The sequence below is a fragment of the Diabrotica virgifera genome, chromosome 6 (assembly GCF_917563875.1).
Source record: "Diabrotica virgifera virgifera chromosome 6, PGI_DIABVI_V3a".
NCBI classification, from domain to species: Eukaryota; Metazoa; Arthropoda; class Insecta; order Coleoptera; family Chrysomelidae; genus Diabrotica; species Diabrotica virgifera.
Genome location: NC_065448.1, coordinates 240,606,790 through 240,621,839, shown reverse-complemented (window position 1 = coordinate 240,621,839; position 15,050 = coordinate 240,606,790). Strand labels below are relative to the sequence as shown.

Genomic DNA, 15,050 nt, shown 5'->3' with positions numbered 1-15,050 from the left:
ATTATTTTGAACCACCCAGTACGTTCGATGCAATGAAAATACTTAATTTTCCCTATATCAATAATAGCTATTTTAACATTTTCTTTTGTTACTTCTGAGCCATCAATTTTTTTATTTCGTTCGGTCTTCCTACAGTATCTTTGAATAATTCTTGCATGTCTTCTTTCCATCTTTTTAATTTGTCTTCAATTTTAGGAAAAACCTCACCTTCCACGTCTTCTGGTGTTCTGTACCTCTTTAACTTTCTTATGGGTAGAAATAACATAATATTTATTATTAATAACATGCAGATTGAAAATGTGGACAATTTTTACGTATCTTGGAAGTGTCATTACAGAAAGCGGGGGATACAGAACATGATATTCGTATGAGAATACGAAAAGCTGAACAAACTTTCAGCATGCTCAATCCTGTTTGGAGGTTTGGCCAGTATACTACAAAGACAAAAATATGAATATTTCAGTCAAATGTCATGTCTGTTTTATTCTACGGATGTGAACCCCGGAAAGTGACAAAAATCCTTACAGACATACTGCAGATTTTTGTTAATAAGTGTCTACGAAAGATTATTCGGATTTTAGGGCCTAAAATAATCAGAAACGAAGATTTACTTCACCTGACTAAACCAAAGAGTAAATGAAATATAGTCCAGAAAGTGAGGTAGGATCGGTCACACACGCAGAAAACTAGCTTCAGTGTTTTCTTCCTGGAAGCCGTTTGTTGTGAACCGGTTGTACTGCAGGCTTATTGTACAACTTCCATTCATTTATGAAACCAATTCCAGAATTCTGGAACCCTGTACCAGCTTGTACAGGTCTAGTGGGTGGGGGCCATATATATTTGGTGTCACTTCGGTGTCTCCGAAAAGTGTTTGCCGCCTCCGATCCAATGCCTCACAGTCATGCAAAATATGGTTGACTGTTTCAGGTTCTCTGTTACAGGGTCTGCAGCTCAAGACTCCATGAAACAGTCCCATTGTATGCAGGTGACCCTTAACTGGCGCATGTACAGTGAGGAAACCTGTTATGACTCTAAGCTGATTCCTGCTTGTTTTCAGCAGTAACTCAGCCCTACTAGCACATGTCCGTCCGATATACATTTTGCCACGTGTTTGTCCGGGTACACTCTCCCAGTGTGAGTTGTGTTGGCTTCGGATCCAGGCTTTTTTTGTTCGCGAACGGTGCTTTTTGGCACTCTCACTGCCGGCTCTGGACCCAGGTATTTTGTAGCTGATGCTCTCTTGGCAAGTTTATCAGCTTCGTCATTGCCGTATATGCCCCGATGACCTGGAACCCATACCAGTATAACACTCTTATGTTGTGCCAGTCTGTCAAGTTCTTGTCGACATTCCCACACCAGCCTAGAGTTCACCTTAGGGCTTATAAGAACCCCAATGGCTGCTTGGCTGTCTATCCATATGTTAACCCGCTGCAGTTCAAATGCCCTCAGGTTGTTTTCTCTTGCACACTGCAAGATTGCAAAAATCTCTGCCTGAAATACGGAGGTATATTCTCCCAGTGGAATAGAAATGTTGAAATTTCCACCACTACAGAATATTCCTGCGCCCAAACTTGATGTCCAAACCTGCGTATCTTGATGTCATATTGTCAGAAATCATCATCCATTCGGCATCATTAGTTTCATTCGTTATTCTACTATGTCCTGATTTAACTGGTTCGTTGCTCAGGTTTTCTCGCAGTCTATAATATCCCATTTTCGCCTCACCTCTTATTGTTATATGTAAAGAAGGGAGATCCAGTAGTGCCTCCATAGCTGCCGTAGGTGTGCCCTTCATAGCTCCCGTGATCCCGAGACAAGCAAGTCTTTGCACCTTGCTTAATTTGATGATAGCACTTTTTTGCTGCACTTTTGGCCACCATACCACTGATGCATATGTAATTGTGGGTTTTATCACCATGTTATAAGTCCAATATACCATGCCTGGTCTCAAATCCCACATTTTTCCATGAGTACGTCTGGCTACCATTAACGTAGTTACCGCTCTCTTCGTTTTTCTTTCTATCTGCTGATTCCAAGTAATTCTTGAGTCTAATATTATCCCGAGATACTTTACTTCACTCACCAGATTTAAATGTAAACCATTTAGACTTAGAAACTTCAGTGTTACAAAGACTGTCCTAGAGTGGAATTCCCAAGGAAAAATAAAGAGAGGCCGCCCAGCACAAACGTGGAGAAGATCCATCTTGGACGAGATAGGAGCTCAAGGAAAGTCTTGGAATGAGGAATTCCTTCATACCTTGGCTCAAAGTAGAACTCGATGGCGCGTTTTCACTGAATCTCTATTCTCCACTTCGTGGAGCATTTTTCTATGAGTCATGATCCTTTTTTGTGATTTTTTTCCAGTAGTATATTTTTCAGCAATTTATTGTACTCATTGACATTTCTACCTTGTAATTTCCTTCGCTATTGCATTTCCACAATATTTCGTATATGTCATTCATTACTGCTTCTCTTCTTTTTTGATTTAAGATATTCATGCGAAAGTGCAGTAATAGATGTCTTAATTTCGTTCCACTGTTCTTATAAGTATGGCTAAGCTAACAACAAAGCTAATAAATGTTTGTTTATTTAGTTACACTAATAACTTGCACATTATTCGGTTTTAAATCTTTACCATTTACCAAAAAAAAAAAAAAATACATTTAACTCCAATATTTCTAAGAGTGTGTTTTGTGTACACACTCCTTGTAAAGTTACAATATGTCAATATAACTACACACAAAACCTACACACTCCTTGTACTCTGGGCTAATTAGCAAAATTCATGGAAAAGTTATTTACCAGCAATTTTATTGCTGGAATCGAATTATAAGATCCTATATATTAATAATATAGGTATGCAAAGTCCGCAGATAGTGTGCTACTTTTTTTACAAACAAAATGGCGCCGACAAATCGTATTTTTTTCAATTATTACTCTATAACTCCGAAGATTTTAACTGTACATCAAAAACACTCAAATAAAAATTCACCGCAATTAAATTCTGCATGGAGATATGTTTTTCCCAAATTGCTCCGACAAAAATGTTCCTCGGAAAATGCGGGTTTTCCCAACAAAATCTCTAATTTTCAAATAAAGTTTTAGGTAAGTAATTATTAATCAATAATTAAATAACTTAGTGACATCAAAGCTTTCTAGGCATAAATTGTAATTACAGAAGCTGGTGAAAAGTAAACGAATATTTTAGCAACAATTCAATTGTTAATTAACAATTTACGATCGCAATAATATCCAAAATAATCATAAGACATTGATCAAACTTAGGAAGATTATAAAGATGTGATGCCTATTTAATATTTTGTCGATAAAATATAAATTTTTCATTTTTTTGCATAATCTTTAAATGTTTAAAAAATAGTTATAAACAAATTAACATTTGTCAAAAATTGTTTATTATATTATAATTTAAAAAAATACTTGAAATGCGTATTTCAAATGTCTTGAAAATAATGCTTTAAATTTTTTTTTTTGCAACCATTTGCAAAAAAGTTATGAAACAGCAAAGTAAACATACGATTACTCCGTTATTTATAATTTCTTTTAATTGTTTCAAAGCTTAAAAGTGAGTTTATGGTACAAACTAATTACTCTCAAAAAATATTAAACATTAGTTCAATGGTTATATTTTAATCAAAGATTAAAAATGTTTTTTTTTTGTAATTTTTAGCGCGAAAGTAGGCTTCATACAGAGCCGGAGCTAAAATGTTCACTCGAAGCGATTGAGACGCAGCATACAAATACTACTATACGTCGCGCGACGGTCGTCGCTTCGAGTGAAAATTTAGCTACGGTACTGTATTAGTCTACTTTCGCGCATGTAAATTACAAAAAAAATATTTATAATCTTTAATTAAAATATAACCATTAAACTAATAATCGACATTTTTTGTAAGTAATTAGCTTGTACTTTAAACTCACTTCTACACTTTGAAAGAATTAAAAAAATTATAAACAACGTAGTAATCGTATGTTTATTTTGCTGTTTCGTAACTTTTTTGCAAATGGTTGCAAAAAAGTTTTAAAGCATTTATTTTCAAGATCTTTGAAATACGAATTTTACCTATTTTTTTAAATTAGAATATAATAAAAACTTTCTGAGAAACGTTAATTTGTTTATAACCATTTTTTAAACATTTAAAGATTATTCAAAAAAATTAAAAATTTATATTTTGTCGACAAAATATTAAATCGACATCTCATCTTTATAAGATTTCAAAGTTTGATTAGTGTATCATAATTATTTTGGTTATTATTGCGACCGTAAATTATTAATTAACAATTGAATTGTTGCTAAAATATTTGTTTAATTTTCACCGGCTTCTGGAACTATAATCTAAACCAAGAAAGGTTTTATGTCGCCGAGTTATTTAATTATTGGTAGATAATTACTTATCTAAAACTTTATTTGAAATTTAAAGATTTTTTTGGGAAATTCCGCATTTTCCGAGGAAAATTTTCGTAGGAGCAGATCGGAAAAAAACATATCTCTATGCAGAATTTAATTGCGGTGAATTTTTAATTTGAGTGTTTTTGTTGTAAAGTTAAAATCTTCGGAGTTATAGAGCAATAATTGAAAAAAACACGATTTTCGAGCGCCATTTTGTTTATAAAAAAAGTAGCACACTATCTGCGGACTTTGCATACCTATACTATTAAATATATAATCATAAGCTCCGATTCCAGCAATAAAATTGCTGGTAAATAACTTTTCCCAAAAAATGGCCTATTCTCCGATAATCAGCCCAGACTATAAGCTAACAAGAAAGCTAATAAATGTTTGTTTATTTAGTTACACTAATAACTTACACATTATTAGGTTTTGAATCTTTAACTTTTACCAAAAAAAATTACATTTAACTCCAATATTTCTAAGCGTGTGTTTTGTGTACACACTCCTTGTAAAGTTACAATATGTCAATCTAACTAAAGTAGTTAATTTATTTATATTAGCATGACTAATTTATCCATTAAATAATTAAAAAAGTTGCACCTACAGTCTGCCTTCTTCAATGATCTTTCCCAATCAAAACACTCGTAAATGTTTTTATTAAATAAACAATCTATTGATTCGGGTCATTGGATAATGTGTAATCAATCAATAAAATTGATTTAAGTACCCGTAATATGTTGATGGGTACCTAATAGGTTCCATTTTGCGGCAATTAATTTGGTATATCGACATACTTTACTTAAGCATTGATTGGCAATGAGCTGAAACGGTTTTTAATTTTTAATCTATAAAGTTTAGTTATTTCTCAATGTCCTTCTTCCGAAAATTAAATGTTTAAGAAAATTTTATAACTTTATAATTATTTAAAAAGAATTAATATTTGATTTAGATCTAAAACATGTCTCGCCATTTTCGAGGTTTCCATTTCCTGTCTATTTTGCGTCACTCTCATCCAGTTTTTATTTCCCGACGCTTCTCTCGTCTTCCTTTGGTCACCATTCCAATAACCTCGCTGGCCATCGCCCATCAGTCATTCTGGTTATGTGTCCTGCCCATCCCCGTTTTTAGTTTGGCTATCTTTTCGGAGAGAGCTTGTTCTCCTGCAGTATTTTGCTTTGGTTTGTTAATTCAGATAAAAGTTCGATGTAGGCTGATATTAATACTATATTTTACGGGCGTAGCCGGGGGGTTTTGGGGGTTCAAAGCCTCCCTAAAAGTTAAGATATTAACATTATATAAAATTCCAATCATTTCAATTAGGAAAAACTTTGAAGCTATCAGATTTCAGCTTCGCCAAAATAAATAATATTCAAGCTGCATAAAATTTCTGCGATTTCTAAAAAGGAACTTGCTCATCGAGATATTTAGCAACATCCTAAAAATTTAAAAAATCATAAGTTATAGCTTTATATAAGTTAGTACTAGAAATATTATTCTGGTTTATATAAAAGACATTCTTGTTGTAGGTATACTGGATTGGTCCTAACATTGGAGCAATTCTAGGCTGTGGGATATACAAAGTTTTATTTGCTCTACCAGAAGAAGAGGAACCACAAACTAGGGATGAAGTTCTAAGCCTTCAAGACGTTAAAAGTGAAAAATCATAAGGTACATATTTATGATTTCAAGCAAGAAATGTATAAACATTACTTCCAAGTTTTGGTACCATAGTGAGCAGTTACTTGACAAATATTCTACAGAGTATGAAATGTTCTCTGTAAAATAATCCGATTAATATAATTTATTGACACAAAATGATTATTTTTAAACATATAAAAAGTAGATCAAAAATAACTGGACTTTTTAAGTTGTTAATTTGTCATAAAATGAGATTTTTTATTATTGATGTTTTTTATATTCGTTATCACAAAATAAAACTGACTGATGAATGTAATCGCAATAATAACCAGTTTTGCGGTAATAGAATACCTTGCTGTATCAATTATCTGGTGAAAGATCAGATCTTTTATTGAAGGATCTTGTTTGTTTTGTCTGATGTTGCTGACAATATCACTAACCCAGAGATAATGATAAACCCTAATTTACAACCAATACGCTGTATTCTCTTATAAATTAAGTTATTCTACGCTGTTATCGAACATCCAAAATTAATTGTTTTATCAGTCTTTAAGTAATGTACAAACAAAATTCCTCTCGCATCCCAAAAAACTGATGTGCACGATCCTTCTTGGTTCGCACCAGGTTCACAACCACTATTTCTCCTCTTGTTTTGATTTATGATCAAAAACCAAGTCTCATTCATAGTGATGGATCGAGAAGCAAAATTTACTTTATCCTTAAGAACGCTGAGAAACTCGTATTTGAATGTGCTTTTGTTCCATTGTTAGCGAATACGACACCCATTGTGAACACAGCTTTCTGAAACCCAATCCTTCAGTCAAAATATTGCTTAAACTGCTCAATGAAATGTCTTTGCTTCTACTAAATCTCTCAGTCACTCGACGATTTTCCAATACCATATTCTGTATTTTTTTCTATGATTTCTGGTGTTGTTGTTTTTGGACACCCAAGATATGGCGCTCCATAGCTCTCTGAGTTACGCGAATCTTGTTCACTACCTTTTTTTGTGAGTGTTAATGTTTCAGCTCCAAAAATGAGTACAGGTAGCACACACTGCTCAAAGATTTTCCTTTTGAGTCATATGGGTAAGTCTGATTTAAATACATAGTTTAATTTACCAAACGCTGCCCAGGCTAGGTTAATCCTATGCGACGTGGGGGCTCACATGTCTGGTGATCTCTGCCTAATCGAATTTCATGTCCCAATTACTTATTAGATGCGGTCTGCTCAATATTCATCAACAACAATATTGCGATTTAGCACCAGATTAGCCATTTCCTTTTCACAGTAGATCTATTGTAAGATATGCATTTTTTATATATTATGTAAATTTTAATTTTTACAAATCTGTTAATGTGATGTAGAGAATACAGTTAGTAAAATAAACTAGAATACTTAGAGATGGTGTTACTGACGACAAATAAAATTGATTCAGTGGAGGGTCCCGTCAAAAAAATCCTGTTATTATTCATCCATTCTAATATAGTAGGTTGTTTTGTATAGATAAGTTGAGTATGCATTTAATTATGACAAAATGTCATATTGACATTTTAGACTAAAAAAAATATACCAGAAATTTACTAAATTATTTTATAATTTTGATTTAGGTAATTTAGTTTATACATATCATTTTAAACTTTAGATATTTTATGTAACCAAAGCAAAACAACATCTAGTGACACATCCGATAAGATTTATGAATGAGAAACTTTTAAATTTTGTTTAAATTACAAATCGTAGTTGATGGATTAACAAGTTGTTTATATTTTTATTCGTAATAACTAAATACTGTAATTGCCTTTTACCATCTTAGGACTCTAAACTGTCACCTAAAGAGTACATGATAACTTTTTTTAGTCAAATATTAAACAAATGTTTTGCATTTTAAGGAACTATTGATATGGGTAAATACTTTAACGATTTAACTATACATAGTATCTATATAATTTTATAAAACTGGCAATACAATTTAGCTAAAAGTTACTTTCTGTTTTATTTTATTTTTGTTTTATTGTTTAAATTTTGTTAAAAGACTTCTATAGTTTTTTAATATTTTTTTTTATTTCATTGTTAAATTTTACTCATGTACGTATATTGTCCAATTATTTTGGTGTTAATATATTTATTTCTATAAATCTAGTGCTAGTTGCAGATATATTTATTTTTTGATATAATATTATATAAAAAATTTATTTGTAATTAAAAAATATTTGAAAACGATTTTTTTCTGTTTTTTTTTGCCTAAAAGAATAAAGCCTATAAATTATGGAGACAACCTAAGGTAGATCAAAGCTCAATGTTAAGAAAACTAAATGTATGATAGTTACCAAACAAAATTATATACAGGATGATGGTATAAAAGTCGGAGATGCCACACTGAAAAGAGTAGAGGAACTCGTGTAACTCGGCAGTAATACCAATAAGAACTGGGATCCAACTGCAGAAATTAAGAAACGAATAGAACAAGCCCGAGCTTTATGAAAATGAGAAACGTATTTTGCATTCACGATCTTACTATTGATGATCGAGTTCGAATGACATACTACTATATCTTTGCAGTTTTACTGCAGTATAGAGAGAAAGCGTGGACTCTAAGTGAGGCTATGCTTATGCGCTTAGGATCCTTTGAGATGTGGGTGTACCAACGATTTCTAAAAATACGCTGGGTCGACAAAGTAAGCAATAAGTTCTAGGATGGCTGAACCAAACAACACAGCTGGTCAATATAATAAAAAGACGCAAGCTGGAATACTTATATTATTAGGTCACATATGAGGCACCCTCATGGTGCCTCACCAAAGAAAGGGGACACTAAAAAATGCAACAACTATAGAGGAGTAACACTGTTAAAAAGGGGGACATGAAAGAAGCCTCCACGTAGATTGTGATCACTTGTGAATACAATCGGGCGTCCCCTGGAAACTAGTAATGTCGGCTAATCCTTTCAACACCGGTGCACCAACAACACAGATGCAATCAAAATCAAAACGGTCTTTATCAAGGCCATTTTTGATGACGACCTCAATTAATATTGAAGGACTATCAGCAGATAAAGAAGACCTATTGTCTAATATGTGCAGAGAACATGGTGTCGATGTTCTACTGGTTCAAGAAACCCATAGAGGTACTGCAAGCCGCAGACCAAGGATTCAGGGTATAAAGCTCATACTTGAGAGACCACACGACCAATATGGTAGCGCAGTCTTCGTCAGACCAGATATCGACGTAGCATCCATATCTCTAACAGATCAAAATGACATCGAGATCCTCACAGCGGAGATAAACTCCTGTACAGTAACGTCAATCTACAAACCACCAAACGCTGACTTTGCTTTTGAGGAACCGAATAACTTTCAATCACAGCAAATCAAATTCGTACTGGGTGACTTCAACTGTCACAGTGTCGCGTGGGGTTACAACGAAACAGATTCCAATGGCGAAGAACTAGAAAAATGGGCTGAAAGCATGAACCTAAAACTTATTCACGATCCAAAGCAGCCTGCGTCGTTCAACAGCGGAAGATGGCGCAGAGGTTACAACCCAGACAATATATTTGTCAGCGACAGAATTGGAGACCAGGTGACAAAAATCGTTGGAAGCGCCCTCCCAAAGACACAGCACAGACCAATAATTTGTCTTTCCAACGCGGCAATCAGATACGAAATTGTTCCTTTCAAGAGAAGGTTCAACTTTACTAAAGCAAAATGGGAAAAATTCTCTGAAACATTGGATCAAGAAGTTTCCCAGCTAGAACCTTGCCCTGATTCATATGATAAATTTGTAGAAATCGTAAAGCAAGTATCACGGAAATTTATCCCTAGAGGTTGTCGAACTGAGTACATAGCGGGGCTCAATGAAGAATCTAAAACCCTACTTAAAATATACGAACAGCTATATGAAGAAGACCCTTTCTCGGAAGCGACAATACAGGCTGGGGAGGAAATGTTACATGCGATATCCGCCAACAGAACGGAAAGGTGGTGCAAGCTGGTCACGAGTCTGGACATAAAACAAAACAGCAGACGTGCCTGGAAGCTGATTCGGAATCTTGCAACGATCCCGCTGCTCCGGCAGTCAACATGACAGAAGTCACACCCGATCAGATAGCCCATCATCTTCTAATGAACGGTAAGATGACATCAAGAAAGAACAAGGTGAGAGCTCAACGGAATATTGACGAAGAAAGAGATGTTCTAGGTACCTCTTTTTATCTAGAGGAGATGAGAGGCGCGATCCATCAAATGAAAGATAATAAAGCGGCTGGCCTGGACGACATACGAACAGAGCAAATAAAGAACTTTGGACTAAAAACCGTAGAGTGGCTCGTAAAAATGATGAATTGCTGCATCCGTACATTACAAATCCCCAAAATCTGGAGAAAAGCTAGAGTGGTAGCCCTCTTAAAACCAGGGAAGGATCCGGCGGATACAAAGAGTTTTAGACCTGTATCTCTCTTGTGCTACCTTTTCAAGGCCTTTGAAAGAATGATACTGAACCGGATCGCAGAATATGTGGAGATTAAAATTATTCCAGAACAAGCAGGATTCAGGCCCGGAAAGTGCTGCTGCAGTCAAATTCTTAATCTCACCCAACATATTGAAGATGGTTTTGAACGGAAGGAAATAACAGGAGTAGCGTTCATAGACCTAACTGCCGCCTATGATACAGTTAACCATCAACGGCTACTCGCAAAACTCTACGAAACTACAAAGGATTTCCGACTAACAAGGTTAGTGAAATGTCTCCTCCAGAATCGACGCTTCTACGTAACGCTCCAGTCCAAGAACAGTCGGTGGAGGGACCAAAAAAATGGGCTACCACAGGGAAGTGTCCTCGCGCCGATTCTATACAACATATACACCAACGACCAACCCATACACCAACAAACAAGGCAATTTATTTACGCTGATGATACAGCGGTGGCAGGCTCAGGGAAGAACCTTCAATGAAGTCGAAGTGAAACTGACAGATGCCCTGGGAGACTTAGCTCTATACTATGATAAAAGCCATCTGAAACCCAATCCCACAAAAACCCAGGTATGTGCTTTCCACCTGAGAAACAAGCATGCCCGAAGGTCGCTGGAGGTGGAATGGCGTGGTCAGATGCTGGAACACAACAAGACGCCAAAATACCTTGGCGTCCGTCTGGATAGAACTCTGTCTTACCGATACCACTGTCAAGATGTCAAGAAGAAAATAAGTGCCAGAAATAATATCTCTCCGCACTTCTGCCTTGGCATTATGTTTTTCGGCCGCGGAGTTTGGAGCACCAGTATGGGCAAACTCTGCTCACGCAAAGAACGTCAACGTGGCTCTAAATGAAACGGTCCGTATAATATCGGGTTGCCTGAAACCGACACCTATCGAAGAGGTATACCCCATTGCTGGAATTGCTCCACCACCTATCAGGAGGAAGGTCACGTCAGAGGTAGAACGGAAAAAGCAGGAGACGGACCGAAGACACCCCTTATATGACCACCAAACTCAGCCATGCAGACTAAGATCTCGGAAAAGCTTCCTGAAAACATCAAGATCCATCCCCGAAGCGCCAGAGACGCGCCGAATACACCTATGGCAAGCGTCAGCTACCGCGACACATTTTCCTCCCTCAGAGGAAATGGCTGCTGGACACAATTTACCGTATCCGACTTGGAAAGCGCTAAACAGACTAAGAACCGGCGTTTCACGTTGTGCTAGTAACCTGAAAAAATGGGGATACCAGGAGGACGATACCTGCGACTGTGGCGCGGTTCAGACCAGCCGGCATCTACTATCATGCACAGAGATGAGAGAGACCTGCACAGAACAAGACTTAATTATAGCAAATGACAGGGCCATCTATGTGGCCAACCATTGGAAATACAGAATTTAAAGTTGTTGGTGTTCCGGACACGGAAAGTAAGTAAGTAAGTACTGTTAAAAAGCTGTTACAAGATATTGACAGAACTAATTAGATAAAAACTCTCAAAATACATTGAAACTAAAATAGAAGAATACCAGCACGGATTTAGAGAGGGAAGGTCAACAATAGACGCAGTTCACATAATCACACAGTCAATTGAGAAATGCTACGAACATGATATCGACTTACACATCATTTTCATAGATTTCAAGCAAGCCTTTGACAGCTTAACAAGACCCGACCTAATAGGAGACATGAAAAACCTAGATATACCAATGAAACTTATAAAACTTACAAAAATGACAATGGAAGGATCGACTGCAGCGATAATTACAGATAACGGTATCACCAAAAATATAGAAATAGCAAGTGGAGTACGACAAGGTTACTCTCTATCAACGTCATTATTTAATGTCGCAATAGAAGGAACAATAATAGCCACAGAAATAAAAGGTACAATTATAACATCGATTTCGCAACTTGTGGCGTACGCTGACGACATAGCATTAATTAGCAGAAACCTGAACAGTTTAAAGGAAGAATTTACGAAGTTATGTAAGGAAGCATCCAAAAGGGGTTTAGAAATAAATCAAAAATCATGCTCAAGAAAAAATCCAGATAATGTAACAAGTTTAAATATTGGTGAATATAAGTTTGAAAAGGTAGAACTCTTTAAATATCTTGGAGTCTCAGTTAATGGAACTAACGATCTCTTCTTATGGTGCCTATCCGTTACGGATGTTGGACACTAACATGGCTATTCTGACTTTGTTGACTGCTGCCCTGAAAAGTCCGGTAGTGGTTAAGTTTTCGCAGGTTATGCAGCCAGGATATTCTTCTTTGTCCTGGACCTCTTTTCCCATGCACTTTACCTTGAAGTATGGTCCGAAGTAGGTCATATCGTTGTTCATTGCGCATTACATGGCCCAGGTATTCCAGTTTGCGACGTTTTATGGTTACGACTAGTTCGAGCTCTTTACCCATTCTATGTAGAACTTCTTCGTTGGTAACTCTGTCTATCCAGGAAATCCTCAAAATGCGTCTATAGCACCACATCTCAAATGCTCCGAGTCTCTTCAGTGATGCTTCAGTTAAGGTCCATAACTCCACGCCATATAAAAGAACGGAGAATACGTAGCACTTTAGTAAACGAATTTTTATTTCCAATTTTATATCGTGACTGTTAAAGATTTTTTTCATTTTGACGAAGGCTGATCTTGCTTTCTCGATCCTTATCTTAATTTCCGTCGATTGGTCCCACTGTTCATTTAAGTTTGCACCCAAATAACAAAAGTTGGTGATTTGTGTTATAGGTTGTTGGTTAACTAGTAATTGACCAGGTGGTATCCTATTTTTGCTTATAACCATGTATTTGGTTTTTTTGATGTTAAAATCAAGCCCAAACCTGCTACTTACTTCTGCCACCCTGGAGACAAGTGTCTGCAGGCCTTCAAGACTGTCTGCAAAAATGACAGTATCATCAGCGTATCTTATGTTGTTCAATCGTTCTCCGTTTATAAGTATTCCCTCGTCTATGTCCGTTAGCGCTAGGTTCATAATGTGTTCTGAATATGTATTGAACAATAATGGGGACAATATACATCCCTGTCGCACACCTCTTTTTATCTTTATGTCGTCTGTTAACTGATCCCCTACTCTAACAGCTGCAGTTTGTTCGTAATAGATATTGTTTATTATACGGCGATCTCTGCTGTCTAGACCAATTGAATTTAATATTTTCATCAGTTTGTCATGTTTTATTCTATCGAACGCTTTCTGGTAATCAACAAAACACACATATATATCACAATTCACGTCTCTACATCTTTGAAAGAGAACTTGTATTGCAAAAAGTGCCTCTCGAGTACCCAATGCATCCCTAAAGCCGAATTGTGTATTTGTCATGTGTTCTTCACACTTTTTATATATTCTTTTATGTATAATTTTTAAAAAAGTTTTCAGGAGATGGCTCATAAGGCTTAATATTCGATAATCTTCACATTTTTTGGAATTGGGTTTTTTAGGGATTGTTATAAAAGTTGATCTTAGCCACTGTTGGGGTATTTTTCCACTTTGGTGTATTTTGTTGAAGATCAAGGTAAGTCTTTTTACTTCGTCTTTATCCATAATTTAAAAAAATTCTGAGTAGAACTCGTCTGGTCCTGCGGCTTTTCCCTCCTTAATGTTGTTTATAGCAGCTTCTACTTCCGCTTCGAGAATAGGTGGTCCGGTATCGCCATTTTTATTTTGTGTGATGGTGACATTCCTATCGTCTTCAAATGTTGTTGTCACATATTTCATCCATGTTGTTTTTGTTTCTTCAATATCAACTATTGGATTTCCTTGAGCGTCTGTTAAGTGTCCCGGCCTTTTTGATTTATAGATGCCTGCTGCTTCTTTGATCTTTTTGTGGAGGTTGAAGGAATCGTGTTTACGTTCCAACATCTCGATTTCTTCACACTGTTCTTCCAGATTTCTGTTTTTAGCTTCTCTGACAGCTTTTTTTATCTCTTTGTCTAGAAACTGATATGCAACGTAGTCTTTCCGCTTGGATTCTCTTCTTCTGTCCATCATCTGCAATATACCGTCGGTCATCCATGGTTTTTCTTTTCTGTCTTTTTAGGTTTTTCGGTCGCTAATATTTCCTTCCCAATGTTTTCTAAGTGGTTTATTTCTGTGTCAACATCATTAACTACTTCTGACTTGGATATGTTGTTCTTCAGATATTCCCGTACTTCTTGCTTTATGTCATCATCTCTTAGTTGTTTGAGATCGTATCTTATAGGATTAGGTTTGCGGATTTTTTTAAATTTCAGACGAAACTTACCGACAAGTGGGTTATGGTCTGACTTAATATCTGCACCAGGGTAGGCTTTCACTGATGTTATAGAGTTTTTGAATCTTTTATTTATTAAAATATAGTCAATCTGGTTTCTAATGAGATTTTCTGGCGTGTCACCGGGTGAGCGCCATGTGTATAACCTTCTGTATGGTAATTTGAAGAGTGTATTGGTGATTACCAACTCTTCTTCCGTAGAAAATGTGAGTAGGCGTTCTCCTCTCTCATTTCGCTCACCCAAACCCCATGAACCTACT

General features: G+C 36.0%; 1 protein-coding gene across 5 annotated transcripts in view; it reads left to right on the top strand.

Moving 5' to 3' along the window:
• LOC126887422 (aquaporin AQPAe.a-like) overlaps positions 1-8,272 on the top strand; it is a 214,594-nt gene extending 206,322 nt beyond the window's left edge. For all 5 annotated transcript variants that reach the window (XM_050654937.1, XM_050654939.1, XM_050654938.1 and 2 more), the window contains one exon: positions 5,938-8,272. In XM_050654937.1, the coding sequence (XP_050510894.1) occupies positions 5,938-6,078 (141 nt within the window). In that variant the 3' untranslated portion in view covers positions 6,079-8,272. The remainder of the gene's footprint in view (positions 1-5,937) is intronic.
• The last annotated feature ends 6,778 nt before the right edge of the window (positions 8,273-15,050 follow it).